This window comes from Alexandromys fortis, unplaced genomic scaffold (genome assembly GCF_014885135.2).
Source record: "Alexandromys fortis isolate MF-2015 unplaced genomic scaffold, M_Fortis_MF-2015_v1.1 scaffold_33, whole genome shotgun sequence".
Classification (NCBI taxonomy): domain Eukaryota; kingdom Metazoa; phylum Chordata; class Mammalia; order Rodentia; family Cricetidae; genus Alexandromys; species Alexandromys fortis.
The window spans coordinates 13483344-13499026 of NW_026067917.1; the positions used below are offsets into that span (position 1 = coordinate 13483344).

Below are 15683 nucleotides of genomic sequence, written 5' to 3' on the forward strand. Positions count from 1 at the left end.
TGTTGACTCCTGCCTTGGCTTCATGTCAGCAAACACAACACATTACATACTCTAAATATCTCTTATTAAAATTCATCACAGTACCCATCTCTTCTACCTATCTGAGGTAGACAAGCACCGAACTTATTGATTACCATTCAGACAGGTGTACTGAGGGTTCTTATGTCAACTATTAGCCTGGCTTATCATATACTCTGACTTTCTTATCATGGGAATATTGTCACTAATTTTTGTTTGTTTCTCAGAATAACATGTATCCATAAAACAAAATATCAAAAGGTAGAAATAAAATTAGCAAGAGTTGCCTCTACTTTATTATCACATGGAAGCACTTCATATATTTGTATCTTTTCTTTGCCTAGAATTCATCTCTCTCTTTTCAAACTCTAAACATCTGACATGGCTTGCTCAGGATTTATATTTAAGAGTTTTAGTTACCTAGTGTTTGAAATTTTCTGATTTCTCATTAAGAAAGGTTCAAACATGAAAACTCCAATTTTTGTTATGTGTTACTCAGTTTCTATAATAATATGTTTGTGTAGAAGCACTCTCCCCAGCTTAGCTACTCCATGATCTGATTGCATTTTCTTTTATTTTAACTTCTTCGGGTGCCTGGGGGTAGAAAATAGTTCTGTTAAATATTTGCTTAGTTTTACACTTATCAATCATTAATTCATTCACAAACTCTCTGCTAGAATACCCACAATACCTGCAAAAACATTAAATGGGAAAAATAAGTAAAGAACATTAAAGTCTAAAATAAAGAATATTTTCAGTTTTTCTTAATTTTAAAATTGTTCATTTATTTGTGTGTATGTGTGTAGTTGTGCAAGTTCCATTGCATTTGTGTAGGGATGAGAGCACAACACCTGAGAGTCAGTTCTAGCCTTCTTCCATGTGGATCTTGGGAATGAAACCCATATCATAAGAGGAAAAACTCCAAGTGCCTTTACCCACTAAGTCATATCACTGGTATTTTCCTTGTTTTTAAGGTACTGACTCTCTTTCCCTGAAGCTATCAATTGCCACTAGCTCCACAGCTAGGGTTAAGGTTTTATACCTACCTCTCCTCAATACACTGAGAATTTGTCTGGCTTCAGCTAGCATAGTTCTTGGGCATGCTTTCATAATCACTCTGATTTGATATGGTTTGAGCTAGCATAGTTCTTGGGCATGCGTTCACAATCACTTTGATTTTATATGTGCAATTGGCCTGCTGCTTCAGTGAAACACTGTTTCCCTATGGGTGAGGCCCTTGGTAGATCCACAAAGATTCAGTGCATGGCCATACACTCAAGAGTACGGACAGCACATATTGGACTTGGATTTTTTTTATAAATGAGGACACAAAATTGAGATGGTTGGGAATGGATCTGGGAGGAGTTCAGGGAGGGATAAATTTTTACCAAAATAGGCTATTAGAAATTCTCAGTCTATCAAAAGTATGCTGAGGATAAGATGTATAGAACAGTACTGCAAAGCTTAAGTAGAATTTGAATGCATGAAAACAGTGGCACGAAAGATGGAGAACCAATTAAATGAAATTAAACAGTTGTTTCTTTATATAGAATATAAAGTGTTGAAATGCTATTTAGAAGTGGGCTTTCTTTTGAGGGATACATCTTGTCTAGAACAATCATCAAAGGTCAAAAAGAATAACCAAAAAGAAAACAGAAGACATTGAGTATAAGAAGCATTAAAAAAAAAAAGGCAGAAAAGATAAGGAACATAGAAAGAAAACAATAAAAAACAAAAGGGCAATATAGATTTTAAAAAACAAAATAATATGTACAAATTAAAACACATAGATAATTGCATAATGCAGTATATGTAAGGTATTCCCTGTGTAAACACACAACTAGAATTTGAACTTAGTAGACAGAATTTTAAAGACATAATATATAATATAAATATCATATATTATATATAACATTTCCTTCATAGCTCAGCAAGTACTTAAAAATGCTTGCTCAGCATCAGCAGTGGCATTAGGTGCAGGAGAGTTGGGATCCCCGCAATGGCCAGAGCTGACAAATTCAGCTACCACTCACGCCCAGATCCATGGCTTTGAGTTGACCCTATTCCATCTATGACCTGGAGCCTGTGAAGGGGCAGGTCCTGTGAAACAATAGGTGCAGCTGAAAAACATTGAAGCTCTCGGTATTTACATATCTAATAAAATAGTATAAACAGCAACTGAACCAAAAGTAGAAATAAACAAACCCATCATTATAAATGGTGAGGTTAATATACCTCTTCTAGTATTTGACATAAGTCAGTTAAAATGAGAGATGGTACAGAAGAACTGAATTGCACTATTAAGCAAGCTGACGAAAGAAATTCATCTACAGATTACTATGCAAAACAACTGAAGAATATACATTCTGTTCAATATATACAAAATTATACCCAAACTCAACTATATTTGATTGATAACAATAAGTGTCAGATCAATGGCCAGAGTATATCATCTGGCTACAACAGAGTTAAAATTTAAAAATATAAAATTTAAGTGACTTATAAATTGAGATAAAACATTTCTGTTTGACTTTTTGCTGTTGTTATTGTTTCGTGTGTTTGTGCATTTTGTTTTGTTTTATTTCATTTTTTTTGTGTGTGTCTGGGTTTCCTTGACTCCATGGTTTGTTTTTTTCCAATTCCACCTATCTCTACAAATTTTATAATTTTATTTTTATTTACAATGGAACAGTATTTCAGTGTATATGTACTACATTTCATTATCAACTCATGATTAAGACATTCAAGGTGTTTCTATTTCTTAAATATTATGAATAGAGAAGCAAGACTGCTCTACAAACATGGCCAACCTAGTAGGATGCCCAGTCCTTTGGGCATATGCCCAGGAGTGGTGTTGATAAATCATATAGTAGGGGTCTGGTTGTTGGTGTTGTTTTGAAAGCTTTTGCGGATTCTCCACACTGAATCCCAGACTGGCTGGATCAATTTGTAACCCTACCACGAAGGAGTGAGGGAGTGAAGGTCCCTTCATTCACATATTCTATCATTTCTTGCTGGGTGTTTCACTTGTTTATTGATCTTCACAATTCTGACTGAAGTGTGATTAAATCTCAAAGTTGTTTTGATTGGCCTCTCCCAAATTGTAAGGGATGATTAACCTTTTATTGAAAGATTTTCTTGAGCCATTTTTATTTTTTCTTTTTTGAACTCTTGTTCAGATACCAAGTCCATTTTAAGGGTTCTTTCTTTGACTATGTGGTTTGAGTTTTTTATATATTCCAGGCATTAATTTTCTGTCAGATGTATAGCTGGCAAAGATTCACTCCCATTCTGAGAGCTTCTTTTTCACACAATTGTTTGTTTAGCTGTGTAGAAAGTTTCTGGAGGTCTTACTTGTCCATTGTAGTACTTCATTTTCAGGTAAATGGAGTCATATTCAGAAGTACTTTAATATACTTATGTCCTGTAGGGTACCAACTCTATTTTCTTACAGCAGTTTCTTTGTTCTCGATTTCATATTTAGGTTTTTGATCCATTAATAATCTGTACAAGGTAATTGACGTAGGTCTAATTTTCACTCTTCTGCAGGTATAGTTTTCCCAGCACCATTTGCTGAAGATGCTGTCTTTTCCCAGCACACACACACACACACACACACACACACACACACACACACACACGGGCTACAAGAAGTACAACAGTTCCGGCAGTATTTTGGAGAAGGTCTGGAAGGTGAAAGTTACAGGTCATAGGACCAGTGGATATGGAAAGCAGCAGGACCTAGTGCCCACGTGAAGGCAGAGTATGGAGACTTCTAGATTGTGGCAGGACCACAGGGGTCAAATCTTGTAGACTAGAATAGTAGGTATCTGTTTGGAGATTGCATATAAGAACATTCTGGTGGCATTTTGAAGGTAGTCTTCCTTTCTTCCCAAATCTGATGAGCTATGAAAAGAGTGTAACTATCTGAAAACCCCATACCTTGTAATATGGATCCAGGAGGGCTCTGACTGGTCGCGTCTATGTGTATTTACATGCGGTATAAAATTCAAACAAACAAGAGCGAGCTGCCAAATCTAAAGGGTGAGTGTCGAGAAAAACTTTTAGTCAGGTCTGAGAGTCACCCTCTTCTCTCCCACCTACCATACCCAGCTAAGCGTTATGCTTTATTACTGTATCTTCCCAAACCTCCTTCTCTGCTACAAAGTTCCTAAGACTTGCATTGACCACTAACATCATTTACATCTTAAGAGGGACTCTCTACCCTCAATTCCAGACCTCTCTCCTCTTGGCAAGGAAGGAAAGATTGCTGATCACCACAATGCTTCTGTTCTGCCCAATTTTAAACCACTCAGCACTCATGGGTGAAGTATAACTTCTAAAATGAAATGTACAAAAAAATTAAACCCTGGATTTGTACATTATTCTTCCCTCTGTACTAGAAAAGTGACAGGTCAAGTACTATGAATGTTCCCTATGGGCTTTGATTAGCAATTCAACTTCACATGACAAATAAGAAGAAACCCCTATTAAGCAGCCTAATTTATATATAACCAATCTCAATTGAGATGTCATTTCCGTAGGAAGGATGCATGGGTCTTCTACTTCCTGCACTAGTAAATACAACTATCAGCAGTTTTCTCAGAAATAAAGTTGTATTTTCTTTAATAAGATTTCAAAAAACTTGAACCACGTCTACTTTATTACCATATACAAAGTAGGACAGTACTAGACAGTGCACTTAATGTACTGATAAATGAAATCAAAGGGCATCACGGTTTCTTTCCACCCCCATTCTTGCTCTTGTAGTATAAGACCGTGTGCTTGTATCCTCTGTTGATTCATATACTTGTCCTTAAGTTTAATACATCTAACTTTATACTCTTTGCCAAGTGTACACCATTTTCCTTTTTTCATCTTGTCTGGTTAACTTTCAAGAACCTCATGCTTTTAGCACATTGAAAAGTATATACTCTCAAAACTCTGCTTAGGGAACTGGACCTTTTTGTGTATAGGCTGTAATTGCTCTTATATGACACAAGTTTTTCTCTTGGTTATGTCTATTAAGTCCTGGCTTGTTTGAGGAAAAGGGTAAAATTGGGTAATATGAGGAATTGTTTGGGTGCTGTAACAGAGACTAGTACAAGACTACATCTGACTCCTTGGAAGAGAGGAAAAGAAATGAACAGAAATAGGTCTAGGAAGCCCCACAGAAACATAAATCTTATTATCCACGGCAAATGTGTACAAACCTCCCTGGTGTTTTGTGAATGAGTTTTACTAATGTCTTTCATTTAAAAAGATGACTGAACCTCTTCACTTATAGTACTACACGTCCTTCCTTAGAAGTAGGAGGCACAGAGGTCTTTGTCCTTATCACAGATAAGCACTGGGGCAGTACTTCTCAACCTGTAGGTCATGACCTTTGGTGGCTAAATGACCCTTTCACAGGGGTTGCCTAAGAACATCAAAAAACAAAGATATTTACATTACAATTCATAACAGAAGCAAAATTAGTTATAAAGCAATGAAAATAATTTTGGGGTAGCATTGTTGTTGCCTTCTAACTTTAATCCGTGGTGATCTGATAAGACACAGGTGGACACTGATATTTTTTTGTATCTGTGGAGGTTTCCTTTGTTTCCGAGTATGTGGTCAATTTTTGAGAAGGTTCCATGAGATGCAGAGAAGGTATATTCTTTCCTATTTGGGTGGAGTGATCTATAGATGTTTGTTAAGTCCAATTGCTTCATTACTTCCAATAATTCTCTTAATTCTCTATTAGGTTTCTGTCTGATTGACCTGTCCATTGGAGAGAGGTGTATTGAAGTCTCCTACTACTAGTGTGTGTGGTTTGATGTCTGCCTTGAGTTCTAGTCATATTTCTTTTACATAAGTGGGTGCTTTTGTATTAGGAGCGTAGATATTCAGGATTGAGATGTCATCCTGAATTGTTCCTGATATGAGTATAAAGTGTCCATCTCGATCTCTTCTGATTGATTTTAGTTTGAAGTAAGTTTTGTTAGAAATTAAGAGAGAGCACGAGCAAGGAACTCAGGACCGCGAGGGGTGCACCCACACACTGAGACAATGGGGATGTTCTATCGGGAACTCACCAAGGCTAGCTGGCCTGGATCTGAAAAAGTCTGGGATAAAACCGGACTCGCTGAACATAGTGGACAATGAGGACTACTGAGAACTCAAGAACAATGGCAATGGGTTTTTGATCCTACTGCACGTACTGGCTTTGTGGGAGCCTAGGCAGTTTGGATGCTCACCTTACTAGACCTGAATGGAGGTGGGTGGTCCTTGGACTTCCCACAGGGCAGGGAAACTTGATTGCTCTTTGGGCTAATGAGGGAGGGGGACTTGGTTGGGGGAGGGGGAGGGAAATGGGAGGTAGTGGCGGGGAAGAGTCAGAAATCTTTAATAAATAAAAAAAAAAAGAAAATAATTTTAAGGTTGGGGATCACCATAACAAAGAATTGTATTAATGGCGTTGCAACATTAGGAAGTTGAGAACAACTGCACTAGAGGAACCTGGAATGTTAAACACATAGGATTATTTCTTCAAAGGATGTGTAACCTTTTAGCAACACAGAAGGCTGGGAGAAAAGTAGGTAAGAGCCTGGTGAACTTTGCACTCTCTGTGTGGTAGGAGACCATAGCAGATCTACCTCCAGTACCTTATTGTAAGCTTCTTTTTCTCAATCTATATAGTCCATCTCTATGGAAGGTGTAACAACTTTACATAGGGGTTTGATGTAATCATATCTGATCTTTATATAGCTTACTTTGTGCCTTATTGTGCATATGGGATTGAGTTGACTCTGACCAAAAAAGTTTTTGACAAGTTGCGCTATGCTTAAATAAACTACTTGGGGTCGGACTCACAGAGTATGAATCAACACCAGCTACTGAGTGGTGTTGAACTGAACTGCCTTCCAGCCTCTCACACTTCATTACTCTGCTGGCTGTGATAGTGGCAGAGATGCCTGCACCCAGGATCTATTCCTGAGGGTCATTCCATCCTCTGCCACACATACTCCTCAACCTGCCAGGTTTAGCCCAAATCCCACATCCAGTATACCAGCATTGCTTGGCCACCCCTGACTGTTTCCACAAACAAAGTCAAGATGTCTACCGGGACCTTCCCTGTTTGCTCCCCAGCCTAAAGGGATCTAATGTGTCACAGCTAACCTCTCGTCCCACAGAGATCTACCTCTACACTCAACATCTAGACTAGTAAAAATATCTTGCACACCAGCCTAGTCTCTTCCATCTACTTGACTTCACCCTACTTAAGACATTAACAACGTCTAGGCCAAACCAGCAGCACATCCTCTCTTCTGCTCCAGCATGTTCTGTACATATCAAAACCGACTAACAAAAGAAGTCCAAATGTCCACATCTTATCCTAAAAATATAAACATGATGAAAAGTCAAGCCAGTAACTCCCCTCCAAAACCTACCAGACCTGTAGAAATGTTTGTTAACAGACTTACCTGGATGAATCCAAGTACACAGAATTAAAAGAAGAGCCACTAAATTCATCAAACAATTTAAGGAGTTTAAATAAACAGCTCAATAAAACCAAGGAGAAAGAACTTAAGGAGAATTTAATGCCTGAGTAATGAACAAAAAAAAAATTATCAACAGAGGACTGATCAAAATGATAAAGTTCAACCAGGACTTGAAAAATAAATTCAATAAAGAAAAACACTTTAGAGGACTCAACCTAAAATGAAGATAGAAGTGAAAAATCCAGTAGCACAACTAAAAAATCAAAGAAGAGCCTTACAACAGAAGACAGAGTATCAGCACTGTAAGAAAATTAGAAGATCAAGACCAAAGAGGCAAAGAATATGAAAAATCAGATAAATCAAACCCAGGAAAGAAATATAAAGGAAATGTAGGACACTATGAAAAGCCGAAACCCATCAAATTATAAGCATAGATGAGGGATAAAAATCCCGTCAATGGCGTATACAAGATCTTTAACAAGATCTTAAAAAAAAAAAAAACCCTGACTAAGGAAAGGCATTATACATTCATACGTAAGAAGCACATATAACACCAAATAAACAAAAACTAAAGAGAAAATCTCCATGGCATATTATTGCTAAAATACTAAGTATACCAAACAGGGAAAAGGTATATCGAAAGCTTCAAAAAAACAAAACAACAAAACACAAGTCATGTGTAAAAGAAAACACATCAGATAACAGCTGATTTTTCAATGATAACTTTGAAGGAAGATTCTGCAGCAAAGCATTCCAAAGCTGTGAGATTGGTTCTTCTCGAAATATCATAAGCTAGGCCCTTCAAATCTCATCAACAAGATTGCTTAGGCAAAAGCTGAACAAGAACAATAGACATGATAATATGACTGATGGTGGGTGGGGTAGGGGTAGAGCCCTAAAGCCCTCAACCCCAACACAAAATACTACTGAAACTACGGAATGTTGAGAGCAGAACTGTCTTCTACCAGCAAGAGTACTCCAATTGGTTATTTAATACCAAATAGTCAGCCCTAAAAACGCATATAGTACATAGAAGTAAGATCAAACAGACTAAGTAGGCTGTATTTATGTATTCATGAAACACCCCCACTCCAATCGCCCATACACATATGCATAAACAATTCATGGCAAAGAAGGTTATGGATTTGAAAACCAGAAAGGAGAGCTCTGAGTGACTAAAGGGAAGGGATAAATGTAATAATACTATAGTCTGAAAAATAAAAGAAACAATTTTTTTTAAAAAAAGTATGAACAAAGCAGATACAATTCCTGGCCCTTTAGGACTCCTCTGAGGTAGCAGAAAACAGAATATTCATCTCAACATTCTCAAGCAGGTTGACTGCAGCAGTGTTTGATTGAAAGGCTCTTTTAAGTTCATTTTTGAGTCTGGATTCCAGCCTCGCTATCTTATTTGGTTACACATGTATGGAAAATGTTCTATTTAATAATCCTAATAAGAACTTGGTGTATGTGCATGTATCTACCCATGTGTTGAGTATATGAGAAGTTTCCCATGGTGTGCTTATAGGTGATTCCGTGGATACAACTATTAAGTACTTTGTTACTCTTAGTGAGCTGGTTTAGGACTATGCTGTCTAACCCTGCCTTTTAATAATAGCAAATATTTAAAATTATCAAAAATACAAGTTTCCCTATGTAGAAGTCACACAGTACGTGAAATTTAAATGCTAAAGCAGACCTTTTTGAGAAGACTCAAATAAACCCAAACAAGCAAATTAATTCTGAATAAGTAGTAACAATTTTATTTTAACTCAACGTGCTGAAACACAAAATCTATTTCCAACATCAAGACACAAATAGTATGTATCTCATCATAAAACACCAATTGATTAAATAAAGGCCCAAAAGTTAAATGTTTATATATCTGAATCTTGAAGGAAGTCAACTTCCTTCAGAACTAATAATTAAATAACTTTAGCAGAACTTTATTTCCATAAATGGGCTCAATTCATTTTTAAGCAATGCAAAATTGACCAGATTATAGTATACAATAAGCTTTACTAACAGGAAAATATTTAAATATAAGTATTCCTTCTCAGACACAAAGTTCACATACAACAACAGAAGATACAGTGTGATTTCATTCCTAGTAAAGAGTCTTGCATTTGAGGCACTCAGTATTTGTTCAGCTAGACCTAACATTTACATCATTCCATGAACACTTAAACTGGGGCTCACAATCTATATATAAAAAGGTTTGCAAAATATTCTCATGTGTGCTGAAAGTGCTGTATTTATACTCTGAGAACACTGAAACAACTCACTCACTCACCCACTTAAGACCAGGCACGTCCACGTCAGGTTAGTTTACCTCTTAAATTATGTGGCGTTTAGTAAACTTGCTGAGCTGGATTTTCATGAAGCTGACACAAGTCTTCACTGCATTTTTCTAACAATGAATACTATCTTTGAATCCTCATTGTGTGTGTGTGTGTGTGTGTGTGTGTGTGTATTGGTGGTGCTATGGATCCAACCTAGGGAGATCACAAATGTTGATCCCTCTACCACTGAGCCACTCTCAAAGCCCTTATCTTTAATTTTATATAAAAAAATTCTCCTTAGAGCTTATATACAAAATTTTAAATGGGCAAATTAAAGTTTTTGACAATTTAAAGTTTCAATTAGATCTTGTTAAAAAGTAAACCAGTAATGCTCATGACACTTTTAAGATATTTAAAGCCATTATTTTAAAACTTAATCACACTTGACATCCTAAACCAGCAGTTTTCCTATTTTATCATGCAGAATGCTGGTCACATTTTTGAGGATTACACTGTCTTCTGGAAATCCACTGTCTTCTCAAATAAAACACACTAAAATGAGATATATCAATTTATCTGAACTTTCAGCATATATAACTAAGTCCTATTTTTATGAATTCAGTCTTAACATATTACACACAGCCCAAGGGAATAGAGACACAAACACACACTGACCTCATACAAATGACCACATTTCATTCAAGGTTCTCCAATAGCTATTTGAAGACAGTGACACAGAAGTATTTAAGGAGGTAACATCAGCAAGCCATCTTATGGCACCTTCATATTTGTGCTCAAATATCAAAACACAATGAAAGTAAAAAATGAAAAAGGCACAAAAAACAGTATTTCTAAATCTTAGTCAAAAGAACAGTTTTCCAATGGCTACATTTTTGAATTGCAGTATTTAGAACCACTCCTTGAGTTCTGAGGAAAGCTTTGTTTAGGTGACTAGAGGTCTAACAGGAGCAAACTGGTAACTTGTAAGACAAAGATCGCATTAGACAGAATTCGTACCTATTTTGACCAAGTTTTATATAATTTAAAAATGAGGGAAGTATGTGGGTGAAATGCTATAATGCCTCTCCGATAAGAATATATTAACAGCCTTTTATCACTGACTCAAGAACCTATGCTACTGAAAAATATGCATATAAAAATAAAACACTGTATGATTCTGTGAGTATAATGGTAGGCATTGTATCATCACAAAAGTGGGCATTGCAGATAACATTGATATTTGTAGAGCACAGTGTTTGACATTTTTGGTACAAAATATGTTAGCAAACTAAAAACAAAAATCTTTATAAGAAAATCCTTAAGATTATCAATAAACATTTATAATGACCACTATATGGTATTACTACTGATTTCATTATGTTTAGAAATGTAGACCAAATTAATGAGAATCAGTTTACAATGTGCCAAATATAGAGCAGTATTTTTATGATATGTGACAATATATTCCACAGCTGAGTGGAATCTTTATTTTTTAATAAGAGGATAGGAAAATCTTGTATTAAAAGTCTATGTATGTATGTATATATGTATTTGTATGTGTACAATGCTAATGTAACAGGCTTCACACTATGGTGAAATTAAGGGAGTAAATTTTTGCTTGTAATGATTCTCTTATACAGGGTGAAGCCCACTATCAGCTAAAAAACTATCAAAATAATTCATTCCATTTTAACTTAACAAAGATGCAAACTAAAATATCTAAAAATATGATTTTTGCTTGTTTGCTCTTGAGAACTATGCTTATTAGACATTTTCCTCAATGTAAGTATTATAGGAATACTTCCATTAACATCCAATACTCTATAGTAAAAAATAGAGTATATTTGAAAACCATAAGCTCAATTTCTTTGTTCTGAATTTTAAAACTAAATAAACTAATGACACAAATTTTAATATGGGTAATAAAGCTATCTAGGCAAACATACAGCCATATGCACCTGTTTTTCTAGTAACATTCTCTGTCTTTGCGTAGGAAGCACATTATCATGCTTGAGTCATATATGATCTGACAGTGACCACTTCTTCTCTAGGACAATGCATCCAAACACATCTTCCAACTATCAATCTCCAAATATCTGGGTATTTAAAGCTAAGTTCATAATAAAGAACTGGCTCAGAAAAAAAATGATATAGTTTTTCTGTTCACATTATGCAAAATTTTAGCAATCTACAAGTTAGTTAGTAACTGAAGTGGCAAGGAGAAAACAAGGGGGAAAACATTTTCTAGAGTGGCTGCATACACTTTCGGAGGGTTCCCTATTTTCCCACGCATCTCCCACAGGCAAACATTATCCACTCATTGTTTAAAAGGAAACAGATTGTACAGGACTCATTTATTGTTAGGTGCCTTTTCCAAAGTGTGGTAAAACAGTCATAAATTCAATAACGACTATTTGAAACCCAAATCAATTTATCTATAATCAAGCATATTCTTATGCATTATCACAAACATCCAAGTGGGCTCCATGTGTCATATAAACTTTCAAATGTTAAAACGTAATTATATCTTATTAATCCTGTCAAAAGGAAGAAAATATATATGTACCATTCATCATAGAAAAATTACACATTAAAAGTGCATATATATGTATATATATGTATCTTTCTTAATTGGCCCACTCATGAAATGTACATTTGGTCATCCTCACTTTAACATCTACTGAATTATTCTTTCAGCTATAAGTCAATAGAAATGTAAAACATTAGCAAAAACCATGCTTTCTTCTTACTGAAATCTTAACTTCAAATCATTTCTCAATCATTGAAAATGCACATAAAACCAGTTTCTTAAGTAATTGATATATAGATAAACACCAAAAATTTAACTAAAAGTTTAGGTCAACTCATGGCTTATCTGCTCATTGAAATGACAAATAAATTAACCGGAGCAGTGTATGGCCATCCCTTACCTCAACAATAACAGGTTCTTTAGTGTCAACAGAACTGAGACTGGAGGCGCCTTTGGCAATCTCCAAATCAAGGAGAACCTAGTTTTAAACTTGGAGATTGCATAGAACAAAACCTATGAAATTCTTTTGTTCCTAAAATAATGGAAGATCCTTTTCAAACTCAGTGTCTTCAGTTATCAATACTACTGCATTGTGGAGCTAGTGCAATCCTGCAAAGCCTTGGCAAACTGACAAGGCACAATAAAAAAATTAAACTACTATATGAACAAGAGAAGTCTGAAGATAATTTAAGGCCTTGAAGTGAATTAATCAGTCTGATTTAAAGCTGAAGTAGAAACCATAAATTATCCACCTGAAAGCAAGTAATAAGCTTTTCCAGCTTCTATTCTGTGGACAAGAGACAGGAGCAACTGTGGCTTATGGTTTCTATTGGACTCCTTCTGGACCTGCGGAGTAAAGGCAATCCATTTTCCTACTGTCCATGGAAGACTCAAGACTGCTTTAGCCGCTTGCGTGGAATACCAAACTGTGGACACTGTGCAGATGCTAGTGCTCGGAAGGCTTCTGCCACTAAATGAGGATGAGATTGAATCATGGACTTCCAACCTGGTGTTTCCATAATGTCAGTTGCTTGGCTGAAATAGAAGATTAAATGATGTTTACTAAAAGAATACTTCTCAACTGCATTGTTGAGTTATCACTTTTGCTTGTTTGCCTTTTTTTAATTTGTCGATTTTGAAATTTGAGATAATGTTCTACCTCTTTCCAAACATTCATCTGAATTCTTAAAAACATTATCTTGATCTTATTAGCATTTCTGTCAAAACTGAAAAGATTTGTTTGAACCCTGGGAATGTGCACTGGTTCTCATAGCTCTCCAATCACTGTTAACAATTTCTATTCCAAGTACTTGATGATCTATTTTCTTCTTACCTCCTACAGGTCTTCTCTAGAGTTCCAGTTTTTCCCTTACACTCTTTACCTCTTACTACACTACGTTTTTTCCCCTCATCTATTAGTCACATTTTTAATGATCTCACCCAGTCATTAGAGACTGACAAGTTAAATCCTAGTGCTTCCCCACAAGGTTCATCATTAATCATCTGCTCTTTTTCATCTGAATGAGCCTCAAGTCTCACAGATTCAGCACTGTCACACAAGAACTCATCATCTTTCTCCTTTTGTTTATCCTTCCTTTCGGCTGAAGCTTTCACCATTGCCCAGTGATTTAATTTAAATACCTGAGAGGCATCCTAGAACCAGTCCTCTAATTAAGCATCAAAGTAACATTTTAATTCCAAAAGTCATCAAGAATCATAAATTAATCCTCATAATCTCACAACTGGATCATTATCACATTCTCCTAATTTTTGTCTTTAATCTCATGTCTCTTACTGCAGCTTCTATAACGTTGCTATAGCAACAGGAATAGGACTGTATTATACCATATTCCACCCTCTCCTTTCCCCATATTTAAGGTTTAAAAATGAGAAATGTCCAGGGAGGTGGTAGGGCACAACTTTAATCCCAGCACTCGGGAGGCAGGGGCAAGTGGATATCTGTGAGTTTGAGGCCAATCTTGTCTACTGAACGAGTTCCAGGAGAGGCTTCAAAGCTACAGAGAAACCCTGTATCGAACCCCCCCCCCACACACACACAAATGTGGTTCCATCCTCCTTATTGCTTTCCATTCCACTTTTATGCTCCAGTTACTGTTACTATTTTATTTACTGTGTCCTATACGTACAACATGTTCTCAATGAGTAATTGGAAAAGGAACATATTAGTTCTTTATCCTTTTCTTCTCTCTATTACATTATTCCAACTTCCCTTCGCCCATCTGTCAATCTGCAGAAACAATGCTGAGAATGGAAGGGTTATCGTGTTCAATCAGAGGCAGTAACCATTACTGGAGATTTATTATACTTCACGTCACTGTCAAAAGTCCTAATGTTGCACTGTTTCAAGGATCTGATCTTTGCTTGCTTTCTCTAGCTTTTATTCACTATCCACCTACTTCGCACACCCTTTATTCTGCTTTTCTATGATATAAATGAAGCTAAATTCCATTATTCATTGCAATTATTTGCTTAATCAATCTGCTATACACCATAAACTACGTGCATAGAGGGGAAACATTTGCTATGCTTGCCTCCATATTCTCTGTACTGAGCAATAGTGTTCTAGAAACTCAGTAAACAAATAACCATGCATCTCTACAGAGGGCTATATACTTTGTTTTGTGCAAACCCTTTCAGTCCGTCATTTCTGCTATTTCTTTTTTATTCCTTCTGCAACCTTTTATTCATGTTTTGAAATGAAGTTCAGCCTGATCTTTGAAGCCATTCCTAACCCCCATGGCTTAGTCAAGTCATATCTTCTTCTATCATTGCCACTTTAAAATAAAAGGGTACATATGTGTGCATCTATCTCCATTAGATCAATTTCTTAAAAACAAAGACATTTCATCAAATGTCATTTTATATGCAGTTCCTTAGAGAAGTGCTCAAAATATAATGAACGCTAAGTATATTGAACTAATAGTAGCTGATATCAACAAACTATATGCTTTGCCCAGCATTTACTACCATGGCATCATTGTTTAAAATTTTAACTAGTTGTTTAGGACCACAATGCTACTTATTAATTTACTTTAAACTTTTCTTTTAATGATTCAGTAAGTATTTACTGAAACTGCACATAATACCAAAATGAATAATCACCTCTTATTCTAATAGAAGAAAAGTCGTATGACTTATTTTCTTAACAGAGTAAATAAATCTTGAAAAACTAAAACTAAAGCTATGCAATAAAAATCAAAGAGAGCTATTGCTGCTAATGCACCATGTTAACTTCATACCCTGATAACCCTATGGGGTCACACACTGGGCAGTAAACAGGACTCCCACGGACTTAAAAAACAGAACAATGCTTTACTTTCAGAAAACAAAATTTACAAACTAATATGA

General features: G+C 35.9%; 1 protein-coding gene across 6 annotated transcripts in view; it reads right to left on the minus strand.

Annotated features, from left to right (window-relative positions):
* Positions 1-9238: 9238 nt before the first annotated feature.
* Spopl (speckle type BTB/POZ protein like) overlaps positions 9239-15683 on the minus strand; it is a 57057-nt gene continuing 50612 nt past the window's right edge. For all 6 annotated transcript variants that reach the window (XM_050139885.1, XM_050139883.1, XM_050139884.1 and 3 more), the window contains one exon: positions 9239-13349. In XM_050139885.1, coding sequence (XP_049995842.1) covers positions 13205-13349 — 145 coding nt within the window. In that variant the 3' untranslated portion in view covers positions 9239-13204. The remainder of the gene's footprint in view (positions 13350-15683) is intronic.